General features: G+C 32.1%; 2 protein-coding genes across 2 annotated transcripts; one reads left to right on the top strand and one right to left on the bottom strand.

Annotated features, from left to right (window-relative positions):
• Positions 1-4,142: 4,142 nt before the first annotated feature.
• LOC133204432 (CCR4-NOT transcription complex subunit 6-like) lies at positions 4,143-8,392 on the bottom strand. Its single transcript, XM_061340158.1, has 4 exons — positions 8,272-8,392; positions 7,007-7,270; positions 5,055-5,153; positions 4,143-4,246 (listed from the first exon to the last, which is right to left on the bottom strand). The coding sequence occupies exons 1-4, from the start codon at positions 8,390-8,392 to the stop codon at positions 4,143-4,145; spliced, it is 588 nt and encodes a 195-aa protein (XP_061196142.1).
• A 3,133-nt stretch (positions 8,393-11,525) lies between these two features.
• On the top strand, positions 11,526-21,931 carry LOC133204377 (uncharacterized). Its single transcript, XM_061340093.1, has 9 exons — positions 11,526-11,544; positions 13,375-13,522; positions 15,390-15,609; positions 16,459-16,548; positions 18,013-18,084; positions 19,710-19,839; positions 19,953-20,062; positions 21,408-21,501; positions 21,723-21,931. Exons 1-9 carry the CDS (start codon positions 11,529-11,531, stop codon positions 21,893-21,895), a joined length of 1,053 nt encoding a protein of 350 aa, XP_061196077.1. The 5' UTR covers positions 11,526-11,528; the 3' UTR covers positions 21,896-21,931.
• The last annotated feature ends 1,859 nt before the right edge of the window (positions 21,932-23,790 follow it).

The raw sequence follows: 23,790 nt of genomic DNA, 5'->3' as shown, positions 1-23,790 counted from the left end.
ATGTGTTTAGAGAGCAAATACAGACTCCCACATTTAAGGTTGTCATTTTATTCTTGCTTAAAAACGGGTATATTTCCGTATCTAAAGTTTTGTTTTTGATACATTCCATAAACTTTTGATTGGATGCTCACATGTAGAGCTACTAAATCCTGTTTTTCTACCTCTGCATAATAGGTAGAATCGAGTTGTCTCATACACTTTGAGGATCGAGATATATCCATTATATTCATGTATATCCATTACAACAAACGCACTATTTTTATTCGCCTTTTTAATTACAATCCCAAGAATATCTTTTTAATGATACAACAAGGTGACAGAATGACGATTTACGTCTAATCTAGGATTAACTGGGTTACGATATCTCAGACTAATTGAGGGTGAAAATCATTAAAATGCTCCTTGTCTCTTTCAAGCCACCTGTTTTATGTATCTTAATTTCATATCACTCGAAAGAATTTTAATGTTTTTCGCTGGTGTAAATTGTCAGTGTAAAAAGTGTACATGTACATATAGCATTACCAGTTTAGTTGTAATATGTCAACGAAAATTGACAAAAAAGCTGTACAAAATGACAATATTCTTAATCAGAAAGTGGCGGCCGCTATCGGCCATCGTAAATTCAGGCATAACGCACATTAATTAATTCTTTAAACTCCAATTTACTTATCTATTTATTTGCTGAAAGACAAAACAGAGAATATAACCACTCACATAACATCGACGAAAACGATATGAAATATAGGCAACCTGTCGAAAAGCCCGCGCTTATTGAAAATAGTTCGCTTACAATATGCATTCAGTAGTGTATGTGCACAAATTGTTATATCACGATTACCCTAATAAAGTAAATATCTAATTCCTCTTTCAATTTAATTCTCAAACAAAAATATTGATCAATTAACAATTCCGTAGATTGAGATGTAAAAAATATTTGTTTAAGTATCGTCTTTCAATGTGACTATTTTGTTTATCGGAAGCGTCTGCTTTGACGCTGTTAGGCTTTTTGTTTACTTTTCTGAACATGTGCTATTTATAGTAAGGCAGTCGATCACGATGCCTACAGCCAGGACTTTGCTTTCAGCAAAGCCCGGCTAAAAAAAGTGACTGGAATTTTGACAGTATAAGATATTGACTGAAGCAAATATAGTTACGGTGAAATTATGGTATATATTCCTAAATCTTGCCTAATACGATGTAATCTTTAAGTCCCTTTCGATAAATTCAATTATTTAAAATGTTGTCTAATCCTTATATATATATATATATATATATATATATATATATATATATATATATATATATATATATATATATATATATATATATATATATATATATATACACACACAAACCAATAGGTAAGTGACACAAGGCATCATATGTTCTGATAATAAAAATTTCTATCAACAAACAACCTTGTGTTTATGGCTATACACGTAACTATTTATCAAAACTTTTCTTGTATTTGGTAAGGCTTTGTTACTGATAAATAATTTAGATGCAAAATACAAATCAACTGAATTATCAGAATCATACATACATAAATATTTTAATTTATGCAAGCAGAAATTGTCAGTTTCTCTTTCAGATAAATGCATCCAAATCTACACATACATTTAATCTAAATTAATTATAGAGATCAACGATCACTAATAAATTTTTCAACAGGAAAAAGAAAAACATAAATTTCAGGATGGAAAGTAGGAAGATGAATAAAGACATCAAATCTGGAGATCACAATGTGTGGTTGTGGAACATAATTCAGTTAATGGGGATATCTGTATGCAGACTATAGCGTTTACAGCTGATAAATCACAGATGTACGCAGAAATATCTAAACAAAAGGATGTAGATCTATATTGTATAGCCCTCTTGGCAATAAAAATCAATTAAATAATTTAATTAACAAACATTTAATCAGATTTTTTTTAATGCACAATGCCCATTTTTTTCCCAACTTCTAACGTGTCTTACACACTGCCATAAATAAGATACTCTATCATATTTTGTCTGCTCAATAGAAAAGGCAATTATAATCCAATTTCACAAATAACATTTCCAATATTAGAATTGGAATCCAAGCATGTTTCATAAAATTTATAAAAATGGTTGATTTATTATAATAAACTTGCTGCTTTAATAGCAGAGAAAGGGACATGACAACAATAACATTTGTTTCACTTCCATAAAAAAGTATTCCTGCAGAAAATTATTGATAATCCTTATGTTTTAGATTCAAGTGACATTCACTATAAGAGCTAGCAAAATAACTCATATGATTAATAAATATCACAGAAAAGGAAATCTGACAATAACGAATTTTATTGTGAATATACATACATAATTGAATATTAAAAAATCCTTACTACCGGTATAAAGACATGGCAATACTGAAACCATGCATAACAAGTGTGAAAGTTTCATTAACATTTTTCACTTAGATGACCTATTGTTTCTATTAGGTGTCTATTGTTGGGTTTGGTGTGTCATTCAAAAACATTCAGAGAACTCAAGGATTACGATATGTGAACAAATTTATTCGCAGGTTTACCTGTAAAGTGTATATGCATTTTATGTTCCTTAAACAAACAAACAAGAACTTTTTTCTGACTATTAAAGTACCAAAAGTAAGGCCAAAAAAATTCATCAATAGTTTCTCAGGCACCGTCGTATCAGGTCAAAAACTACCGCATTGATCAATTTTATTGGACATATTGAAAAGGTAAATAACTCAATTTTCTATTTTTCAAAGTTGAAAAAAGAAAATCGAGTTATTCCCCTTTTCATAAATGATAATAGCTAGACGTTTTTATAAGATAAAAAATATATTTCTTGTTAATATTGTATTTTTTAATTCACTTTTAAACAAATGTTTGGATAACATTATTTAAAGTTAAATACGTATCATAATTAATGTAAATAACAAACAAAATAAGTAAGAATCAGTTGATGTCATCATTTTTTTGAATGACTGACATGAAAAAAAAAGGTATTTAATTTTAACAATTGCTTCCGAAAAAATTTTGGCTTAAGAAACTACTGATTAATTTTTTTTTTTTTGCCTAATAATATCAATGAATTATTATCGTTTCATTTTTAATACTGAAATCTAATTGTCAGCATTAGCATCCCACTTGGCAATGGGTAACAAAACTATAATGTCACATGCATGTAATTAATGCACATACTGATGTCTGAAGAATTCTCTACACATCAGTTATTCATTCCAAATAAGCCATATAAACAGGGGTTTGTTCAAGAGTGTAGCAGTTACGTAGCCTCTACATAAAGCTACGACCTTGATCATTAAGCTAGCCTTGCCTCAGCGTAGAGAGATCTAGGCATTGAAGCAAAGTACCAAATCCAAGATGACATCCTTACTAGTTACAACTTTGCAGCAAAGATTTTAACAAAAAGGGGATTATTTTCTACATCTAAGCATTAAATGTAAATTTACATATATATTTTTGCTTGAAATAAACTTTTTTTGTTCCAAAAATTAGTTTTTACTGATATAATTTTATCTGAAATCTAACACTTAGTGGCTGAACTTATCTGTCCATTCAATTGAGATAGATATCTAACACCTAGCTGCTACTCAGCTAGGTTAGCCTCTACAACCTTGAATGCAGCCCAGGATCAGTGTTCCAAGTTGCAACTAAAATGGTTGTATTTGCAACCAAAAAATCAATTTTGTGACCAGAAATTATAACTAACTCACATTTTCGTGAATGAGAAAAATATGCTGAGGTTATATTTAACTACATATGAAATTTTGAGCCCACTTACATCTTTTCTTCAAAGTTTAGGCTTAGGCTGGACTTCTGACAGACAGACAGATAATCAACCATGCAATAACCAATAGTGCTAGACATAATCAATGTAAGCTATCATTTAATGTCATTTGTATCAGTAATTCCTGGCCCATATTCTACTGGTCATAGCAATTAAGATCAATATCTTAACTTGCTTTCAGAGTAATAGATGACTGACAGTATGTAACCTGGACAGACATTTACTGTGGCATCTCTAAACCGAGAAAATTCCATTTTAGATATTATTATAATTACAAAGTACACACTCTAAGTTAAATACAATACACACTTCACTATAGGTGTATTGTGTTAGTATGTACTGAATTATCTGCCCCTGATCTTCTCCACTAACTCATTCATTGGTGCTGACCCAGCTCGTACAACAACAAAGAAAAATGATGAATGATACTCACAGCCTTGTCCTGGTGCTGGAAGTAAATGGAGGAACAAAACATAATCACAACGGCAGAACATAAACAAGCCAATCAGAACATTTCTACATGTTAATTGATTGTCATGTCTCATCAGTTATTTTTTCTTGTTTACAGTCTCGGTAGTTAACCAACCATTTAAAAGTCTTATTGACTCTCCATTTTAAGCTTCATATTTATTATAAATTGTAATTTCAGTACTAGGAATTGACATGGTTAATTTTCAACATACATACATAATTTTAACTTGTCTTTCCGAAATTAATTTTTTTTTTTTATAATCTAAACTTTCATTTGATTCATGTTGATACCCAATTGGAATATTAATCTTGAATGAGCTTTGATTTTTTTTTTTAACCCTATTACTTTTCTTTCCCAACTGAGGAAACATGCAGCATACATAAACTACTCATGTTTTAATGAAACCAAACTATTTTCATGATATGGTTTACAAAATGACCCATGAGCAATAAAGATAGTTAATGTATCTAAAAATGAAGTAACCAATTTCAAAAAAATTAATTTAACAAAACATGCTTCACTCAAATAAATTTTGACCTTCATACACTTTCAAGAGAACTCCAGAGATCAAATGTTTTTCGCTTTATTAAATGATAAATATTTTAATGAGCTGATTTTATGCAACAATATGCAATATAAAACACAGTGATGTCACATTTAATTTAAGCCACTCTTGGTGTACTCCGCAAAAAAATCTGGGTAACAAAATATTGAAATAAAAAACAATGTGGATTAGGTTTAAACATGTATAATGGCACACCTTGTGTGAAATCACATAACTTACCAGGTAAATTGTCCAACATATAGCTGAGAAGCTTTTGTGTTCCATTTGGCTGGTTATAGATATTGAGAATCTCTGGACTCAATGGGTTCCCCTTCAAACCTACAAAACAAAGAACTTGTCAAGGCTCAGAAAGAAAAGAGGCCACTTGTTTTCATTTTTGTTGTGTTCTTCAGAAATCTAATTACTACATTAATTCTGTCTCCTATGTAATTTGATATTTGGACCCAAGAGGAGTAACTCTAACTGACATTGAGCTGTGCACTGTTTCAAAGCTGCACATTATAAATGGCAAAAAATAATATTTCAACTTTTATGATCAAAATATATTTGACATTTGAACATTATACAAGAATCTCTTGCAGCTCAATAGCCTTGCAAGTACTTGTTCTGAAAATCTGTTGCACAGCATCGACAGCTAAAATTGTCACTTCTACAAGCATACATACAGATGACATTGTAAGTGTACAATACAAATCTACAGCATGTGTATTACATCATCATCAACATTCTCTATGAATGGTTTCATCCTGCAGTGTGTACACAAACAACTTACTTTTGGGATTAATTTAAGTGAGTATATGAATTGTTCACTATCAATTTATTAATTTTAACCAGAGATCAATGGTTTAAGTATGACTGGTGAGTTTTTACTGATTTATCATTTGAGAGATGTAATGGTTAATAATTGTAAATTATAAAATAAAGCTCATGGTCTGCAATCTTTATCTTAGGTTGTATGTCAATAACAAATCTTGTCTGATTTGTGTGTGAATACAATGAATTAGTAAATATATGTCAATATTAAACATTTACCTTTTAATCTTACTATGTCATTTATATACTATGTCACCAGAATCTATATTTACCAAGTATAATTTCATAAGCATATGTGCTAGATTTTCCCCCAGTTATTCCTTATCCTTCAATAGGTGGATTTAAGTCTTGGCTAATGTTATAAGAGTATAATTTAATTTTGTTTGTATTCTAGCCTCTGATTGGTTAATATCCAAAAAGGAACACGAATTATTTCTGTGTAACCTGGTTTGGTATGGGGACACACCCCCCTGACAACCAGCTGAATCGTCTGTATCCATGCAATCCGCTCATTTCCAGTCCTCGGGATTCATGGAAAATTCCAGATTTAATAAATGTACCTTTAACTTCAAACAGTAACTCGGATCTTACCACATAAACAAAAAACATGGCTGCTAGGACTATGTATCAGTTTTTACCTCCCCTCGCTTCCCATCACTTCCGTTACTAGGGTTGTATTATTGAGCGGCAAATTTGAACTAATAAAAAGCAACGAAATTTTACACCCACAGTTGTTTAATGATTTTAGAATTAAATTATAAGGAATGACTCTAATTCTTGGCCAAATTATTTGGCCAAGAATTAGAGTCATTCCTAAAATAAATACCAAACTGTCGGACTTAAATACCAAACTATCTTTTCATCAAATTTGATCCAGGTCAATTAAATTTACTCCTTAGTGTAAATTGGCTTTAAGAAAGGGCAATAATTTCTTCATATGCAGGTTCCTTTTAGTAAGAAAAAAGTCAATTGAATTTGAGGTCCACAAGATCTGGAAAGTGGCAATACAACATCTTACAAAAACTATATACTTCATATTGAAGCTAATTTTATTCATGTCTCTTATATTTTACTTACTTTTCTGAGCTAGCTTTATGAAGACTGCTTTTCCTGTATTTTAATTATTGTCTTTCAATTTATATATATATACGTTTATTTTAAGTTAAAAGGAATTTATTTTTCAGGTTAAAGAATATTGAGAAAAGAGAAAAAGAATGACCATCAACCCTATATCAATTTTACTGAGAATAATAGGGGAAAAAAGAACCAAAATTGGGACTTGATAATTTCTTTGATGTTTTCACAGTTAAAAAAATGCACCAAATAAAAGACAATTTTAATAGGTGAAGCAGCCGTACCTAATGTCTGTAAATTAAACAGCTTTCCAAGCTCAAACGGTAGCATCCTGATCAGGTTGTTGTTGAGCAGAAGTTCCCTGAGTTGAGAAAGGTCACCAAGCTCAGACGGCAAGCTCCTCAGTTTGTTACTGGACAAATCTAAGTAGGTCAGCATAGTCAACCTGTTTATTTCTGGAGGGATTCTTGTAATGCTGTTTAGATTTAGGTACAGAGAGGTCAAATGCTGTAGTTTCCATAAATCTGGACCCAGGTTTCTCACAGTTCCTAAAAATATTATGTATTCAATTCTTCATTATGGAAGTCTTACATCTAATGGTATAGAACAAAATAAATACATATAAACAGTAAGACATAGTGCATTTCAAAAGCAAATAAATATTGATTGCAAGACTTGTTTACCTTATATTTAAACAATAAAGTTCTTTCTTTGGTTGTTAGTACGGGAATTAATGATACAGCTGTTGCAGAAAAAATACATAACCAGCATAAGCGAGTTATGCATTTTTTTTCTGCAATAGCTGCAATATTAATTCCCAAACTAACAACCAAAGACATTTTATTGTCTATATTTACATCTGCATAAATAATAACATAAAGTAAGATCAAGTATGTTAAATATTATATTATTAAAATGTACATCATTATATGTTTCATTGATAGAACAAATCTATACAGATGGCTTGCTTTATGGCATTTACTGACTGATTAATATTAACAACCGTGGTTTTCTTAAGAAATAAAGGGGATCATATTTAGTGGATGTAAATATTCATCAATGAATGCATATAAAAGCATTTTAATGGCAGTTTCAGCAGGTCATAATTCATGGTCCCTTTTGATTTGTCTATTCATTTTTGTCTTTACAATGACAATGAATGAATCAAATGCAATAACCAGATCTGAAAAGTGTCTCCTTAAGATTATCTCCAATATCTCCAATTCTAATACATTTACATGACATCATAATGTGCCTTTTATATCACAACTGCTAAATGGTTGTAACAGATTTACTCTCAATATAAACTTCTATATACATCTACTTCACTTGTCTCAAGGGATTCACATGTTGTCATGGCAGAAATCAACACAAGAATGTTGAGATTGCTTGTACTATAAATCTTTGTTTTTGAAAAATTTGTTAGAAAATGAAAATAATGCCATTTGGTCTCTACTTATATAAATTTAGAAAAATTCTTAATTTCAGTTTATTATTGCCTTTTAAACTTGCAATTGGAATACCAGTATTACCACCAATAAATACTTACCAGTAATTTCTAATTCAGTCCATGTGGACTTTTTTCCTGCCGCTACATCTTCGGCAGACATGAATGTATGAGTCCGTCGAGGATTAGGAGAGTCGTACTTGTCATATTTGTCTCTAGGCATCTTCTAACCTGTCAGCCATTGATAACATGAATAAATGTAGATCAGTACACTCACTGTTGGGGGCACTGAATTCATGAAGGATTTCTTCAGACATTTTCCTAGTATTATTTTAATTAATAATTCCCAACATTTACTTATCAAATACAACACTTCAGCTTTATATAATAAGTGTTTTGTTTTTGTTTTGTTTTTTTTGTAATGCTTAACATAGAATTATATTACACTCTCACAGATTCTGAACAAAAAAAAGATAAGCTCCATCTATTTTACTAGGTCATCCAAGACCTTCGTATAAGCTGTTGTTATGGTCTGTGTGCTATTAATAAACTCTGACTGACAAGTCAAAACCCAATCATTTTTTTCAGTACTTTCATTTTTAAGTAACTTTTTTTGGTTTCGAGGAAAATAGAGATCATTTCATTTTAACATATAAAAGGTTTATAATTTCTCTAAGAAGCTTTTTCAACTGAACATTTTCATAAGCAATAAATATTAATAAAATCTGTCTAACTGTCTAGTGTATTTTAATGTTTCAAAGCCTGTGGTTTTTATAACAATTATCAATTTGTTAGAAACCATAAGATACTGCCAAAAAAAAACAAAAAAAAACTACCTGCCTACCTACCCACCTTGAGAAATGTGGGTCAAAGTACATCAAATAAATTTTTTTTACTGATGGCCTTACAGGACATACGTCCAGTAAACTGAATAAAGGTATAAAAAATCCTAGATCTGCCATAAAGTCACAGGGCATTGTGATGATTTTTAAAAAATACTTTTTATTCATTTGTTTATTTTCTTTAATAAATTATCTTTCAAAAAAGTAATTTTTTGCCATTTCCAACCAAATCATCAAATGGCTTTAAGAATTGATGTCAGCTTTTCAGCTACTTCATCACCTAACAAGAAATTGTGTCAAGTATTGAAAGAGAGTATTATTTACACTCGAATTTGTATGAAAGCATAAGTAAATGAAATACACCTACAATGCTGCGCAATATCTTGTTGAGTTTATAAAGCATCTTTAAAGTCTTAAGTTACGTATTAACATTATATACATGAACTGCCATAGATGTATAGTCTATTGGCCATTTCAAAAATATTTAAAGGTGACAATAAAACCTTTTCAAAATATACAGTGTTATTTCCTTAAAACTTGGTTTTATATTAAGTAGTCACTATTATGGCAAATGTATTACTAAATTTTGGTTGAGATTAGTATATTATGGTAAGATAGAATATTCTATTTTTTAAATCATATTGTCCTGAATAGACCCAGTTTAACGATAGAATTTGTTTCATGTGTTAGCAAAATAAACAGGGGCAGATAACTTTAATCTACACATCCTGAGAGTTACAAATGCCAACATGACAGGTAAATTCAAAGAGAGAAAAAAGTTTCAGAAAATGAGTTGAATTTTTACAAGGATTATTTTTTAAGGCTTAAGGCATATACAAGCTTATAAAGATTTGTTTTGATTAATTTGGTAGTTATTTTCACTGCAACTCCTTTTGTATCCTTCAAAATCATTTTGGAGCAGATCCACTCCAATTTGCTACATTGCAACTATATGGGACACATTCTAACTGTGGTGAGCCTGAAGGCTTGTCCTGAGACGGTATAGGGTACGTTCGCGCTATCTATCTGTTCGCATGAGTCTGTTTCCACAGTATCTATTCGCCATAATTCTTGTTCACCCTGCATCCTGTTTGCCATATATGCTATTGCCCTATTGATGATATTTTATGTCATCATTATCGTAATATTTTAAGTAATTTCTATTTTTTAAATTTTGTTATTAAATAGAACTAGTAAACTTTTTATATATTTCCTTTCCATCATTATTGACCTTTTTTTTTCGATTTTAATGTTTATCAAATAATCGGTTTAATTGTTGTTTAATTTAGTACTGTAAGTTAGGGAATACTTTATTTCTTTTGCTTTTTTAAGGTTCATATTACATGTATGTTTTGAGAAATAATTAAGGAAATTCTGATGTGAATCATGTTTATAGGCCATTTTAATTGGGGATGATCAGCGTCTGAGTAACTGGTTCATTTTTGGATGAATCTTTCATTATCAACTTAATATAACATTATAAAATATTACTAATAAATTAACGAGTATCAAATCGATTACTTTACAATTTCTTTTTATTTCTTCATCCCTATACTGAAACTTGAAGTATAATAAATTATAATCTAAACAGAAAATTCATGAAATTGAATAAAATCAAAGGAAATTATGAAAAATTAACCAACTAACATATGAAGGACGAACTGACTTTGCGCGAATGAGTTTTAGAGCAAATGGACTCTAGGCGAACCTGTTTTAGGGTGAACAAACATACATTCTCCCGGAGACACAGTTAGATTATTCTTACTACAAAGATAGTTAGTTAAAAGAAAATGGGTGCTATTAAACTGCCCTTGAAGTCTGATTGCCTAGATTTTATAATTGAGAGAACAGAGATGAGATGAATGTAATTATTCAACATTGTAAAAAATGCATGAGAACAATGTAAATTTGTGGGTTAAGTCGAACTTAATTAGTACAGAACTTAAGAAAAGATAATGTAACAGCCTTTTTATAAATAATATCTTTTAGTATGACGTAAAAAATTATATAAAAATAAAGCATTTAAAAAAATAGCTTATTCTTACGAGGGAATGGACTCGTAATATTGTTCGCAATCCCAAATTCAAACAATATAAACAAAAAGCGAAATTAGACATTTGCGCATTGTATTGCTGTACATCATACTTACCAAATTACAAATTTAATAATCAATTCAATCTCAATTACTCATTAAGTTAAAACGTTACCTTCATCGATATCTGAAAGGAATTCAAAAATATGATGCGTTTTCTTTGAAAATCTTCAGCTTCGATAAAATTTTGTGAAGAAAAATGGCCACTACGTTTGTAATATTTTAGATAGTTCGTTCATGATTTACATATGTTTGTAGGTGAGTGAATTTCTTCACAACAACATTAATAAACAAGGGTTTTGTAACATACCTTAGGAGATCAATATTATTCTCCCTATTTTGTTTTTCACTGCACAAAAATATTGCGCGACTTATTCAAAATCAATAAACAGAATTTTTTACGTTCAAAATAATTAATTTTTAAAATGGCGGCCTCCATAGGTGTGTACCATCTCAGGAATATAACACGTTTAATTACTTATATGTTTGCATATATATTGTAATATATATTGTAAAACTTACAACAAAACCATATTTTATATTATGGTTAGGTTCAAGATTAAAATTCCTCTTTAGATTTATAATACGTCTCCTTACAATCATTATATTTGATGTTGTATTAAGAGGAAATTCGAAAAGTTTATCATTTGAAGAGTTAGATTGTATTCTTAGCAATGTCAATTCTAAGGGACACAAATTTTTATATTTTCACACTCTTTATTTTATTAAGCTTAGAGGTCACTGTTAAATTGAAGCACCATAAGCAATAAGCAACACAATAATTATTTCACTATCACCTATGGCGTGATTAATTAATATTTAAATCTTGCTATCAGAACACACATGACAAATGCTCACAATTTTTTTTTTACCATATCTTATGGGTTGCTCAACAGGAGCAATCCTCTATTTTAATTCAGGTGAAAAACATTATGCAATCAACACAGCTGCTCTAGAGTAGTTAGAATGATCTAAGTAAACTGTGTGTCAGGACAAGCCCTCACCACAGTTGGAATATGTCCCATATAGTTGCAATGTAGCAAATCAGAGTATATCCGCTCTGAAATGATTTTGAAGAATAAAAAAGGAGTTGTGCTGAAAATAACTACCAATCAAAACAAACCTTTTCAAGATTGTATATGCCTTTTAACTTAAAAAATAATTCATATAAAGTCGAAAATTCATTTCATTTTCTCAACATTTTTTTCTTGCTTCAAATTCACACACCATGTTGACTCTCAGAACTCTCTGGATTGTTTATAGGAAATGCACAGAGTTAAAGTTATCTCCCGTGTTTATTTTGCTACATTGCCAATACACAGAACAAATTCTATCATTAAACTGCATCCGTAGGACAATATCATTTTAACGATAGAACATTCTATTGTACTCTAGAGGAGCAGCAAGTATTGGAATATGTACATGTGGTGGTCAGGCAGGTTTGATAGCTCAGTTGGTAGAGCACCCTCACCAGTTACATTTGGTGCCATGCCATGCCCTGGAGGTGGCAGGTGAAAGACCTGCCAGTGAGGACCCAGGGTTGGTGTCTTTGGGGGGGCTAAAACATTTAAAGAGGGAGGATTATAGATAGTAGGCCAGTGGCCAGATAACTCACCTGACTAGTCATTCAGAGGGCCCAGATTGCAATATCAGTATGGTCCTTCACATTTTTTTCCCTTGCTGAATACATATGCATGGGTTATGAATTCAGAATATTAAATTTTTGACTGTTTATTAAAACTTATACTAATAGCAAACTCAGCTAGGGACACAAAATGCTGCTTGCACTGCAAGCTCTTAAAGTAATACCAAGGCAAAGAAAAAATTAGGACTGTGCACATTTATCTAAATGAATTTTTTCTGCGGTAACCTCTGGACCCACAATGCAATGGAATTAGATTGTTTTTCCATAACTGCGGTAATGCTCCTTGGCTCACATTCAAGATAACCAATGAAAAGTTCGTCAGCTCACTTGCAAAGAGAAAATAGATAGATTAGATATTCTCTGTTAAATGTTAGCCTTTTTTTTGAGACTTTGTTTTGGAAATGTAATTTACATACAGCGTCATGTGACGTCAAAGTCTAGATGTTCCAAATGTCTTTACAGTTTGAAGAAGCGGATCTAAGTTCTATTTAAAGCGAATAGATATCTAGTAATAAATTATAAACAACTGCACTCGCCCCCACAGTCGCACTGTCAGCATATTAATATTTTATCTTGAAATAAAAACGTTATGTGTACATAAAGTTTTTTGATGTTGTATTTTTCAGTATATAATTTATCTAGAGCACGTTCCATTTCAAAGCTCCTGAATTCTACAGTACCTGTACTGGTACCAGCATGCTCATTAAACAAAGGAATAAAAGCAAGAACTAGGTCTTACAAAGAAAATGAAAATAAAAAAGTATGGACTCCAAAGTAAGTATTATTTTCAAATACTGTAGATTCCTTATTTTACGCGAGTACTTAATATCACGAATTGGACCAAGGACGTCAAATCGCGAGAACAACAATTCGCGAATGGGTGATTTATCTAGATATTTCATATACATTAAAGCATCATAAAAATAAAAGCGAGTAATTTTATTTCATGAGCGGTGCTTCTCGCGTAATTACGCGATAATTTATTTCTCGCGTATATTTAGGAATCTACAGTACCCGATTCCTCACTCCAAAACAAATAATATTTTTATGGTTATTCCTTCCAAGGTCACAATACTGGATCTAACAATTACAGCAGTCATAGATGTTATCTAGGAAGTCAAATTATCTTTCTATTCAGTATTAATATGCTCTGTCTAGGAACTTATTTTATCTTTTTATCTAGCAATCTCAAAATTCATGTAGGAAGTCATATTATCTCTCTGTTTAGCAGTCACAGGCTTTTTAAAGAAGTCCTAGTATCTCTCTATGCTTTAGGAAATCATTATCTCTATTTAAGAATCATAGATTTTATCTAGGAAATCATATTATTTTTCGATTCAGCAATCACAGGCTTTATCTAGGAGTTTTTGTAATTTCTCTATTCACCAATCACAGGCTTAATCTAGGAAGTCACAGTGTATTATATTCAACAGTTACAGGCTTTATCTAGCACAGTGTTTTGAGACAATCTAAGCAAAAACTGATGTCTAGTATTATACTAAATGTGAGTTTTTGCTCAAATTGTCTCAAGACCCTTTGTTACCTAGGCCATTCTGAGAAGTCATGTAAACTCTCTATTTAGCAATCACAGGATATGTATAAGGGTATTCTTGGATGTTTTCAGTAGTTTCATTAGCTTGCCTGAGCTGAAAGCCAAAGTGGGCTTTCTGATCACCTGTTGTCTGGCATCCGGCCAGCTGTCTGTCCAGCTGTATAGCTGTCCATCTGTCTGTAAACTTTTCACATGGACATCTTCTTCAGAACCACTGGGCCAATTTTAACCAGTGCTGGCACAAAGCATCCTTGAGTAAAGGGATTCTAAACTGTACAAATGAAGGGTCAAGCCCCTTACCAAAGGGAGATAATCAAGATAAGGCAAAAATAGAGTAGGGTCACTAGAAAATCTACTCAAGAACCACTGGGACAGACAGGAGGAAACTTATGTGAAAGCTTGCTTAAGTATTATAGATTCTAAACTGTTCAAATCATGGCCCAAAGGGGCAGGATGGGTCTACAATGGGAAATCAAAGTTGTACATTGAACACATAGGAAGAAATCTTTCAAAATCTTTTTCTTAAGAATTACTGGACCAAAAAAAAAAAAAGAAACTTATGTGAAAGCTTTCAGATGTAGCATAGATTATGAATTGTTCAAATCATTTTCACCAGGGGTAGAGTGGGCCACAATAGGGGATCATATTTTACTTTGGAATATATAGGAAGAAATCTTCAAAAAAAATCTTTTCAAGAACCACTAGACTAGAGAAGATGAAACTTATGTGAAAGCTTCCAGATATTGTGTAAATCCTAAATTGTTCAAATCATTGCACCCAGTGGTATGGTTGAGCCATAATAGATTAGGAAATCAAATTTTACATTGAAATATAAAAAAAAAAATCTTTAAAAATCTTCTGCGAGACCATATTAGTCATATTGATATTGAAGCATCCGATGGTGTGTGGATTCAGAGACCCTTAAGAGTTAAGGTGGGGCCATATTGTGGGGTCACAATTTTTCATGGGAATATGAAGGAAAACAATTTAAAAATGTAAGAACATGTGGAACCAAAGGTGCACTGTTTTTTCAGATGTACAAAATCATAAGGAAAAGATTTTTTTATTTCTAATTCTGTTTTATTTCAGAGCAAGGAAAGTGGTTTTGGAGGAGAAGAAACAAGACACAGAGTTTTTATCAAGAGTTCCTGATGATACTGTTTATTTTCTGGACTTCTTTCCAGAAACTGAATTTTCATTAAAGGATGCTATCAAACTGCAGCTGGATTATGCAGATCCTATGATTCTGAACAATATTGAGGGAGTTGTATATTTAGATGTCATCTGTAACATGAAAACTAAGAAGCAGGTAAAAGAAGACTTGTGCTTGCTGATGATTATGTTTCAGTATTGTTTCACAAGTGATATTTATTATCCTCAAATCACAGCACAGTAAAGGCTCCAAAAGGAGGCAGGACCTAATTTATATTTGTTATTTACTATGACATCACACAAAAAATATCTTTTTTAACACAATAACACTTAAAAATACCACAAAATGAAATGTTTTGCAATTTTAAACTGTAGGAGAGCTTACTATTGCAATCAGTTTTGTGGTAAGACACACTAGATTTCACTGGCAAACCTTTCCATGTCAGCATCCTCTATCACTTAGATTTCCAGGTCCATCTTAAGATCTATTGTTTACATTACACTGTCATTTATTATAAGTGATCCTGTAAAATAATCATTTACACATTTCACATAACAAGCAGACCTGAAAATTATCATGATGACTTAATGTCAAAATGATGCTTTGAACTTGTGAATGCCACAACATATTAAACAATTCAGAAGTTAGGATATATGTAGGTAATTTCATTACACTGCAAATGATACAGCTGAGTATAATTCATGTAAATATTTTTGAAAAGGTATATACAATTTTTTAAATGATGTAGATATCCTTGATAATTCTTTTAAGATCCCTGTTTAAAAATCACAGGAGCACAGAAGCTTGTCAGCTCCTCTGGGGAGTAAATACATGTAATTGGGGAACTTCTATGAAAATTTAGATTACAATGTTATGTTGATTTTCCCAAGTGGACAAAAAAAATCGGTTGTGATAATGATTTGCTTAAATTCTTTGTGTACATACAACTCAGTATATATATATCATATATAATGTTAATATATTGTTAATCATTTTTTTTTTCAGACCAAATTTATATCAGAATTCTCAGAAAGGTTATTTTTACCTCACAGTTTTGAAGTTGAGTGTCCAAGAAGATGTTTAGTTTTCTGTAAGGTAAGCTTGAGGTATAGGGAATTCAAGCACACTCACAACTTTTGGTAGTGTTTCATTGCTTGTGTAATTTACAACAATTTTTGTGTCGCCTGCAGAGCGACACTTGGGGAACTTTACCCTGCATCTGTCTTTCTGTCTTAGCTGTCTGTCAGTCTGTCACATCGCGTATCTCAATAACTGTAAGAGGCATGGATTTGATATTTGACACAATGGCTTTTGTAATTTACCATGATTACTGACCTTGTGACCCTTGACCTTTGACCTACTTTTCAAAATAGTTCATAGTGCTTATATACAGCATATGTTTAGCATTTAAGAGGTAAGTCTATGCTATTTAGCATGTGCACTGTTTGTCATAAAACATTATGAAAAATGCCAGTGTTACAATCCACTTGACTTTGACCCTTTGACCTGCTTTACAAAAAATACCCCAGACTGTTTAATTTAACATGTCTTTTGAATTTTGAGATGCAGGTTTTTGATAATTAGCATTTATACATGTTTACGAACTTATGATACTGTACTTTGAAACTGTATGATATTTAGCTACCACACTATCTTGTAATTCAAATTCTATGAAAATACATCGGGATCGGTATTCCACAATGGATGGTGTTGACTGACAATTGTAGTAAAGAGAGACTGAAATCTATTTTGGAAGATTGTTGAAAACATGTACTAATAAAATGATAAATAATTTTTTTTTAATAATTTCAGTTTAGCTATTCATTTGAGGGTTAGGGAATATTTTCTTTGATTGTCAGATTGTATCACAGTCTTATACTATCCGTGAATGTTTTTTTTTACATGAACTCTAATGCTAGTAGTAAATAAATAGCTGACCACTCTTAGAATTATTTGCATCTTTAATGAAGCTACAAAGCAGGTGAACACTCTAGTTTCTAAATCTAGGATGAAAGGGAGAGTAGGGGATCATAATCATTTGCTAGGGATGACAATCAGAGACCATTATTTAATACACACCACTGTAAATGCTTATTTTCATTTCCGTACACAACACTGTAAATGCTCATTTTCATTTCCAAAGTACAGCTTTTACTGATTGGGTGACAATATTTGTTGAACAATGCCCATTTTATACGTAAATAGATTTCCTGTAAAATCGATTGTTATGTTACATTTGACTCTAGATAAACTTTTGGGGGAGGGGGATGCTTGTTGAGATATGTTATACTATCAATGGAATAACAGGGTCAGATGTGACTTTGGTGAGAAGTATGAACAATTTGGCAATTATAATTGTCAAGTTTCATGTAATCAAAAGTAGAATGTTAAAACTAAAAAACATTTTGCTAAACATCAATACAAGAAGGACAAATGTATGGCTAATATCTGCCCTGCCTGATCTTCCAGTGATGTGGTTTACAAGGCTAATTCTGGTTAAGATTCTGTCACACTATGATTACAACATAATTGTAACATAAAATCCTTGTTATTTTGCAGACAGAGGAGGATATGTCAACTGCACAAAAGTTAGGGGCAGTTTATGTTGGGGATGAATCACTTTTACAGAGGGTAAGTTATATTGAGATCAGAGAAGAAATATGCTCACAGCAGATAAATTAACATCAGAAATGAATCACTCTAACAGTGGGCCAGTTTACATCAAGGATGGAACACTTTTACAGTGGGTAAGTTTATGTTATGGATGAATCACTATTACAGCTAGTAATTTTACTTAGTGGATGAATTACTCTTACGGTTTACATTTGGGATGAATGACTCTTACAGCAGGTAAGTTTACATCTGCAATGAATCACTTTTACAGCAGGTAAAGAGCAAGAGCCACTTAGGGCCTTTTTTGGCCCTGTGAATTTTTGAAAATTCAAAACTGTATACTTTTAATCAACAAGGCAATAAATAATACTTGAGCACTTGGCGAATGAATATCTACTGAAAATGACGTAATTTTCTTTCTAGTCAATGCATTATGACGTCATGAATTTCGTCATTATTCACATATCCTGAATATTTCTTCAAAAATGACCAAAATATGATGCCATTTTTCAATATTTCATATACAGCACAACCTTCAATCCAAAGTGTTCAAATATATTATAAAAGAACTGTTAATGAAGATTATAAAACATATTTTAATTTTTGGATCGAGGGGTGTGCTCATATTTTAATTCTTTGCTGAAGGTTCTCAAAAACACCTGTTTTCTGCAAAATTCCATAACATTGCAATTTCACACAACCTGTTTTTCAATGCCTGAACTCTTCAAAGGAAATTCTGTTATACAAACAGAGAGCACTAAGTCTCTACTTTATATTAATGTTGAAAATGGTAGACGGGGTATTAGTCAATAAATTGGTATATCTACAGGGCCATTTTATGCATAAAGTGAACCTAGCTCTTTACACTTGAAATGAATCTCTTTTACAGCAGGTAAGTTTACATCTGGAGTGAATCATTCTTACAGCAGGTAAGTTTACATTATGGATAATCATTCTTACAGCAGGTAAGTTCACATTTGTAATGAATCATTTAAACAGCAGGTAAGTTTACATCTGGAATGAATCACTCTTACAGTGGGTTAATTAGTTTATATCGGGCTGAATCAATCTCAAGGTGGGTTAGTTTATGTCCGGATGAATCAATCTTACAGTGGGTTAGTTTATGTTGGCATGAATCAATCTTAAGGTGGACAATTTTATGTCATGAATGAATAACTCGAACAGCTGAGAAGTTTACTTTGGGGATGAAACACTTGACCAGAGGGTAAGATAGATACTGGGTAGGTTTATGGAAGCAGAACGGTTATCTCACCGTCATCAGTTTTATAAGCTCCTCTGAAGCAGACAGATGCTCAAGTGAGCTTTTCTGATCCAAGTTTATCATTCACCTGTTGTCATTTATGTTTCACATTTAAACCATTTCAATAACTACTTAACCAATCTTATTATAACTTAGCACAGCATATTTTTGGGTGAAGGATAACAAAATCTTTTAAAAGAAGGACCAGGTTTCTTTCAAAGGAAGATTACCGGTATCAATGAATGTAAAAAAAGGTTTGTTAAAAAAACTGGTCTAAAACCAATGGACCAGAAGAAATAAAACTGAAGTTGAAGCTTTATTAATTGGTATACTGTGTATATTCAGGTTTGAATCAGATCTCAGTTTCAGGTTTCTTTTTCAGCTGGACCGTAAGAAAGGAGATTTGACAAGAAATGACTTTGACCTAGTTCTCTGTATCCCAGAAATGCAAGAGGCACTATTTCCTTTGCGGAATCACGTGTTGAAAGGCATATACCCATCAGCAGAAACATGTGAGTGGCCCAGAATTTGTCACTGCTTTATGTATGTGAGTTGAAGATCATTATGGACAGTTATCTTGATTTGACATCCCTAAATCTTACTACACATAGATGTTCTTTTGTAGTTACACTGGGTACAGATATTGAACAGATGATGCTTAAACAAAAGGACTGTATTTCCTATACGTGTAAGAAGGAGGGACCAACGGGAAGAATTCAAATTCCTATTGGAAAGGTAAACATAGAAAGGGATCAGTAATTAAAGATAATAACTTTTCTGTCATATATCTAATGGTTCTGATAAAATAATGCAAAATAAATCTATGATTTCTCTATTGAGCTTACAGGTAGTTTTAGTTCATTTTAAGGTCAGGTGACGCATTCCTCAATTTTGTGTAATTTTTCCAGGAATTTGTGATTAAAATATTACTACTTTAACAAGTTTCCTCATTAAAAAAAAAAAATCAAGGTACATTACCAGGCATCTATGTAATATTCAGGACAATGGTATTTCCTATACATGTATTACCCCAACGGAAATCATTTTAATTGCTGATATAATTTTTTTAATTCATACATTTTTTGAGACATTTTGAAAGATAAGTTAGAAAAAGTATACATTCAGGAAAGAAAAAAAATATTCAAGTTTGAGGGAAAAAATACAAAGAGAATATTACATACTAAAATCCATATCTTACATCATATCAACTGAAGTGGTACCATATCAGCCCGAGGCTGAAGGGCCAAGGAACTGATATAGGGCCTGAGTATGGATATGACATATTATATGGATTTACCGTATCATATACAGTCAAACCTCTTTATCTGGAACTGCATGGGATCAAGAAAATACTTCAAGGTATCCGAGGATTCAAGATATCCAGGGTAAAATACTTAAGAAATGAGCACTTGGGACTTTAAAATCACTTCAATATACATGTATCCATGGTGTTCAAGATATCAGTGTTCCTGTTCAACTGTATTTTAAGAAATTTGAGACCAGATCCTTCTGAATTCTAAGATCAAGATCTCGTAAATATGATTATACTGCCTTTTTAGTCCTATATCCATTATAAAGATGTTGTGATTAATTTAAATTTACTTTTTCCAAACTTTATGGCTATAATTTAACTTCATATACCAGGTATGTAGTATGAAACATTATTGTCCCACGCTTTCATGAAAGTGAGGGGACATTGAATCCCATTCATCTGTGTGTCAGTCTGTTCATCTGTCAGTCTGTCTGTCACAAAAACTTTAACCTTGGTCATAACTTTTGAGGGAGAAGAGATAGGGCTTTCATATTTCACATGTACATTACCTGTGAAAAGACCTTTCCAATTGTACTAGGATTTTTTTAAACCCGTGACCTTGACCTGAAGTTTGTCCATCTTTTGTGGTACATTGATCTTGTGTGATTCAGTAAGCATGGATCTCATTATTTATAAATCAGACAACCAAATACATTAATTTCTTGGCTATACATGTACTGTTTTCACAAAGTATCACTGGGACTAATAGAATGAACTCTATAATCACTTATGTTACAATTTTAAACAACAGGCATGATCAAATTTCAGTTAAGCATGGGGATAGAAAAGATTGTGGATAACTTTGACTATTTCTTCACATCTCTGTTACAACATCCCAAAGCAGCTCAAGTCAAGCCAGGAGGTAAGGGGATTTCTTAACCAAATTTTTAAAAGAAAACTGAAAAAAAATTCATATAAGTATACATTGCACATAATGGAATTTCCATTACCTGTAAAAAAATGTGAAGACCTGTTTACAATAATGTTATAAAGAAACTAAATATTAGACTTAATCTTCTCTACTAACATGTATTAACTCATGCAGTAATAAAGATGTAGCAGTGTGGTCTATTTCTTTTTAAGAAAATTTTGTGACTTCTGCACGATTACTTGTTCCACCGTGTGCTGAGCAGCTAAAGTTAAAAGATGAGGAACTTCAACGATTTGTGACGTCTACTTCTAATAAACGAAAATCACAGAAAGACACTCAAAAGGAAGAAGAAGAACAAGAAGATATGCTTGAAGAAATCAAATAGTGAATTTATAATGTAATATTTTTTGTTAAAAATAAAAATATGTGATATATTGTTGTTTGAAGAGTATGTATAGAAATGTTTAACACCGTCCACCCTTTATCATTTCCAGTTATACCCAGATATATCTGTCTGAAGACTTATCTGCAGGACTAGATATGGAAATTAAGAGTCCATATACATAATAAGCAACTGAGTAAAAACTATATGCTAACATTTTTGTCACAGGATATAGTTGAGTACTCTGCATACAACCAACTTAGAAATGCTTTAGTACTTAAAAAAACTTATTTGTATTTACCGGTAAAAAAGACCATAAGGGTCAAACTTTAACTTGACCATGATTCAGTCAATAAAATTACAAAAGGGTCATGGGAAACAATGCTCACCGAAGTCATTTCTTTTTTTGACAAATGAAAAGAGATATTAGAATGAACCCCTTGATTTGAAGTTTATTGGAACTCAAAACATAATTGTTGGAACTATTTTAATATACATTCTATTTGATATCAATTGTATAAAGTGGAAGGCTTATATTCCTCTAGATAAATCTTTGTACTCTTAGGTGGCCCATGCTGACTAAATGGGCTATGCCTTGCTCAACTTGAATTTTTTTCCCTTTGAGGGCACTTACACTTTTTATTTGAGAAATTTTGCTTTTTTCTTTAGTTCCTTATGGGGAGATATTCATTTATATTTCTGGATTAAACTTTGAAGTTTTATTTATGCCCCATACTGAATCGAAGGGACATGACTCTTTCAAATTTGAATCTTCGCAAACAAAAAATATGAAGATAATGAACAGTAATGAAGCTCAAAAGTCCATTGAAAAATACAAATTGTGAGCAGAGCAAACATGGACTTCCAAAACCATCAGAGGTAGGATCAGGTGCCATGGAGGAGTAAACATCCAGTGTTAACCAGTCACTTCTTCCATGTGCTCTTTGTCATGGTCGGGTAAACTGAAAAATCCATAGACAATTCAGTAAAATGAATGGCATAACAATTTGTATGAAAAACATCAGTTAACATTCAAATATCAGTTTCATTGTATTTTTGATGTTCTGAGGAGCATGTTTAGGTCTCCTGAGTCACTCAGGTGACCTATTGCAATCTGTTTTTGTCTGTCATCGTGCGATGTGCATTGTCCATTAACATTTGAACATTTTCAGCTTCTTCTCTGGATCCGCTGAACCAATTTTTGCATAGAGGATCTATGAGTAAAGGGGAACAAAAATTGTGAATTTCATGGTCCCCGCTCTTCTGGGGCCTGAGGGGTGGGGCTAAAACCAACAAAATTAATGTTATCTTTAAAAATCTTCTTTACTCCTGGACATCAAGCAGTCATGCTGTTGGCATGATTGTAATAAGCATTGATCCCTTTACCAAAATTGTGAAATTCATGGCCCCAGGGTGAGGGATTCTGGAGTTAGGGTAGGGATCTTAGATTATATAGTGAAAATGCATAGATTCTTTAAAAAATCTTCCTCTCTCCCTCTGTATATATAGCAGATGTTATGATGAGCAAGGGTGCTTCTTCCAAAATTGTGAAATTTGGGGCCTCAGGGTCAAGGGCTCTGGTGGTGGATGTATTTGATTATATAGTGAAAATGCATTAGTTCTCTACACCCTCTTCTGATATAATTTGTCCTACATATTTAACTTTGGTTTTAAAAAATGAGCATTTCTTTGTTAATAATTTTAAGTTGGCATCTCTGATCCGATCAAACACTTGCTTAAGTCTTGTTAGATTTTCTTCAAATGGCACCTGTACCCGTTTCAGAACTCCCTTCTTGACTCCGTTCTTGAGGACCATCTTCAGATGGGTGTTGATCCCATGCTAGTAGCGACTCAGTGTGTCTTCCACCACGTAGTGCGCCAATCTTTTTGTGCGAGAT

The sequence above is a fragment of the Saccostrea echinata genome, unplaced genomic scaffold (assembly GCF_033153115.1).
Source record: "Saccostrea echinata isolate AGI-Se365-2 ecotype Australia unplaced genomic scaffold, CSIRO_AGI_Sech_v1 ptg000053l, whole genome shotgun sequence".
Taxonomy (NCBI): Eukaryota; Metazoa; Mollusca; class Bivalvia; order Ostreida; family Ostreidae; genus Saccostrea; species Saccostrea echinata.
Note: the sequence above shows the minus strand (reverse complement) of the source record. Positions and strands in the feature narration are given on the sequence as shown.

Excerpts from the sequence above, each read along its gene's own strand:
- LOC133204432 (XM_061340158.1), bottom strand. The coding sequence starts at position 8,392 with ATGCCTAGAGACAAATATGACAAGTACGACTCTCCTAATCCTCGACGG. Across the intron at positions 7,271-8,271 it reads GACTGAATTAGAAATTACTG|GAACTGTGAGAAACCTGGGT; the intron begins GTAAGTATTTAT and ends TAATATTTTTAG. Across the intron at positions 4,247-5,054 it reads TATGTTGGACAATTTACCTG|CACCAGGACAAGGCTGTGAG; the intron begins GTAAGTTATGTG and ends ATTTACTTCCAG.
- LOC133204377 (XM_061340093.1), top strand. Across the intron at positions 13,523-15,389 it reads AAAAAAGTATGGACTCCAAA|AGCAAGGAAAGTGGTTTTGG; the intron begins GTAAGTATTATT and ends GTTTTATTTCAG. Across the intron at positions 19,840-19,952 it reads ATACCCATCAGCAGAAACAT|TTACACTGGGTACAGATATT; the intron begins GTGAGTGGCCCA and ends GTTCTTTTGTAG.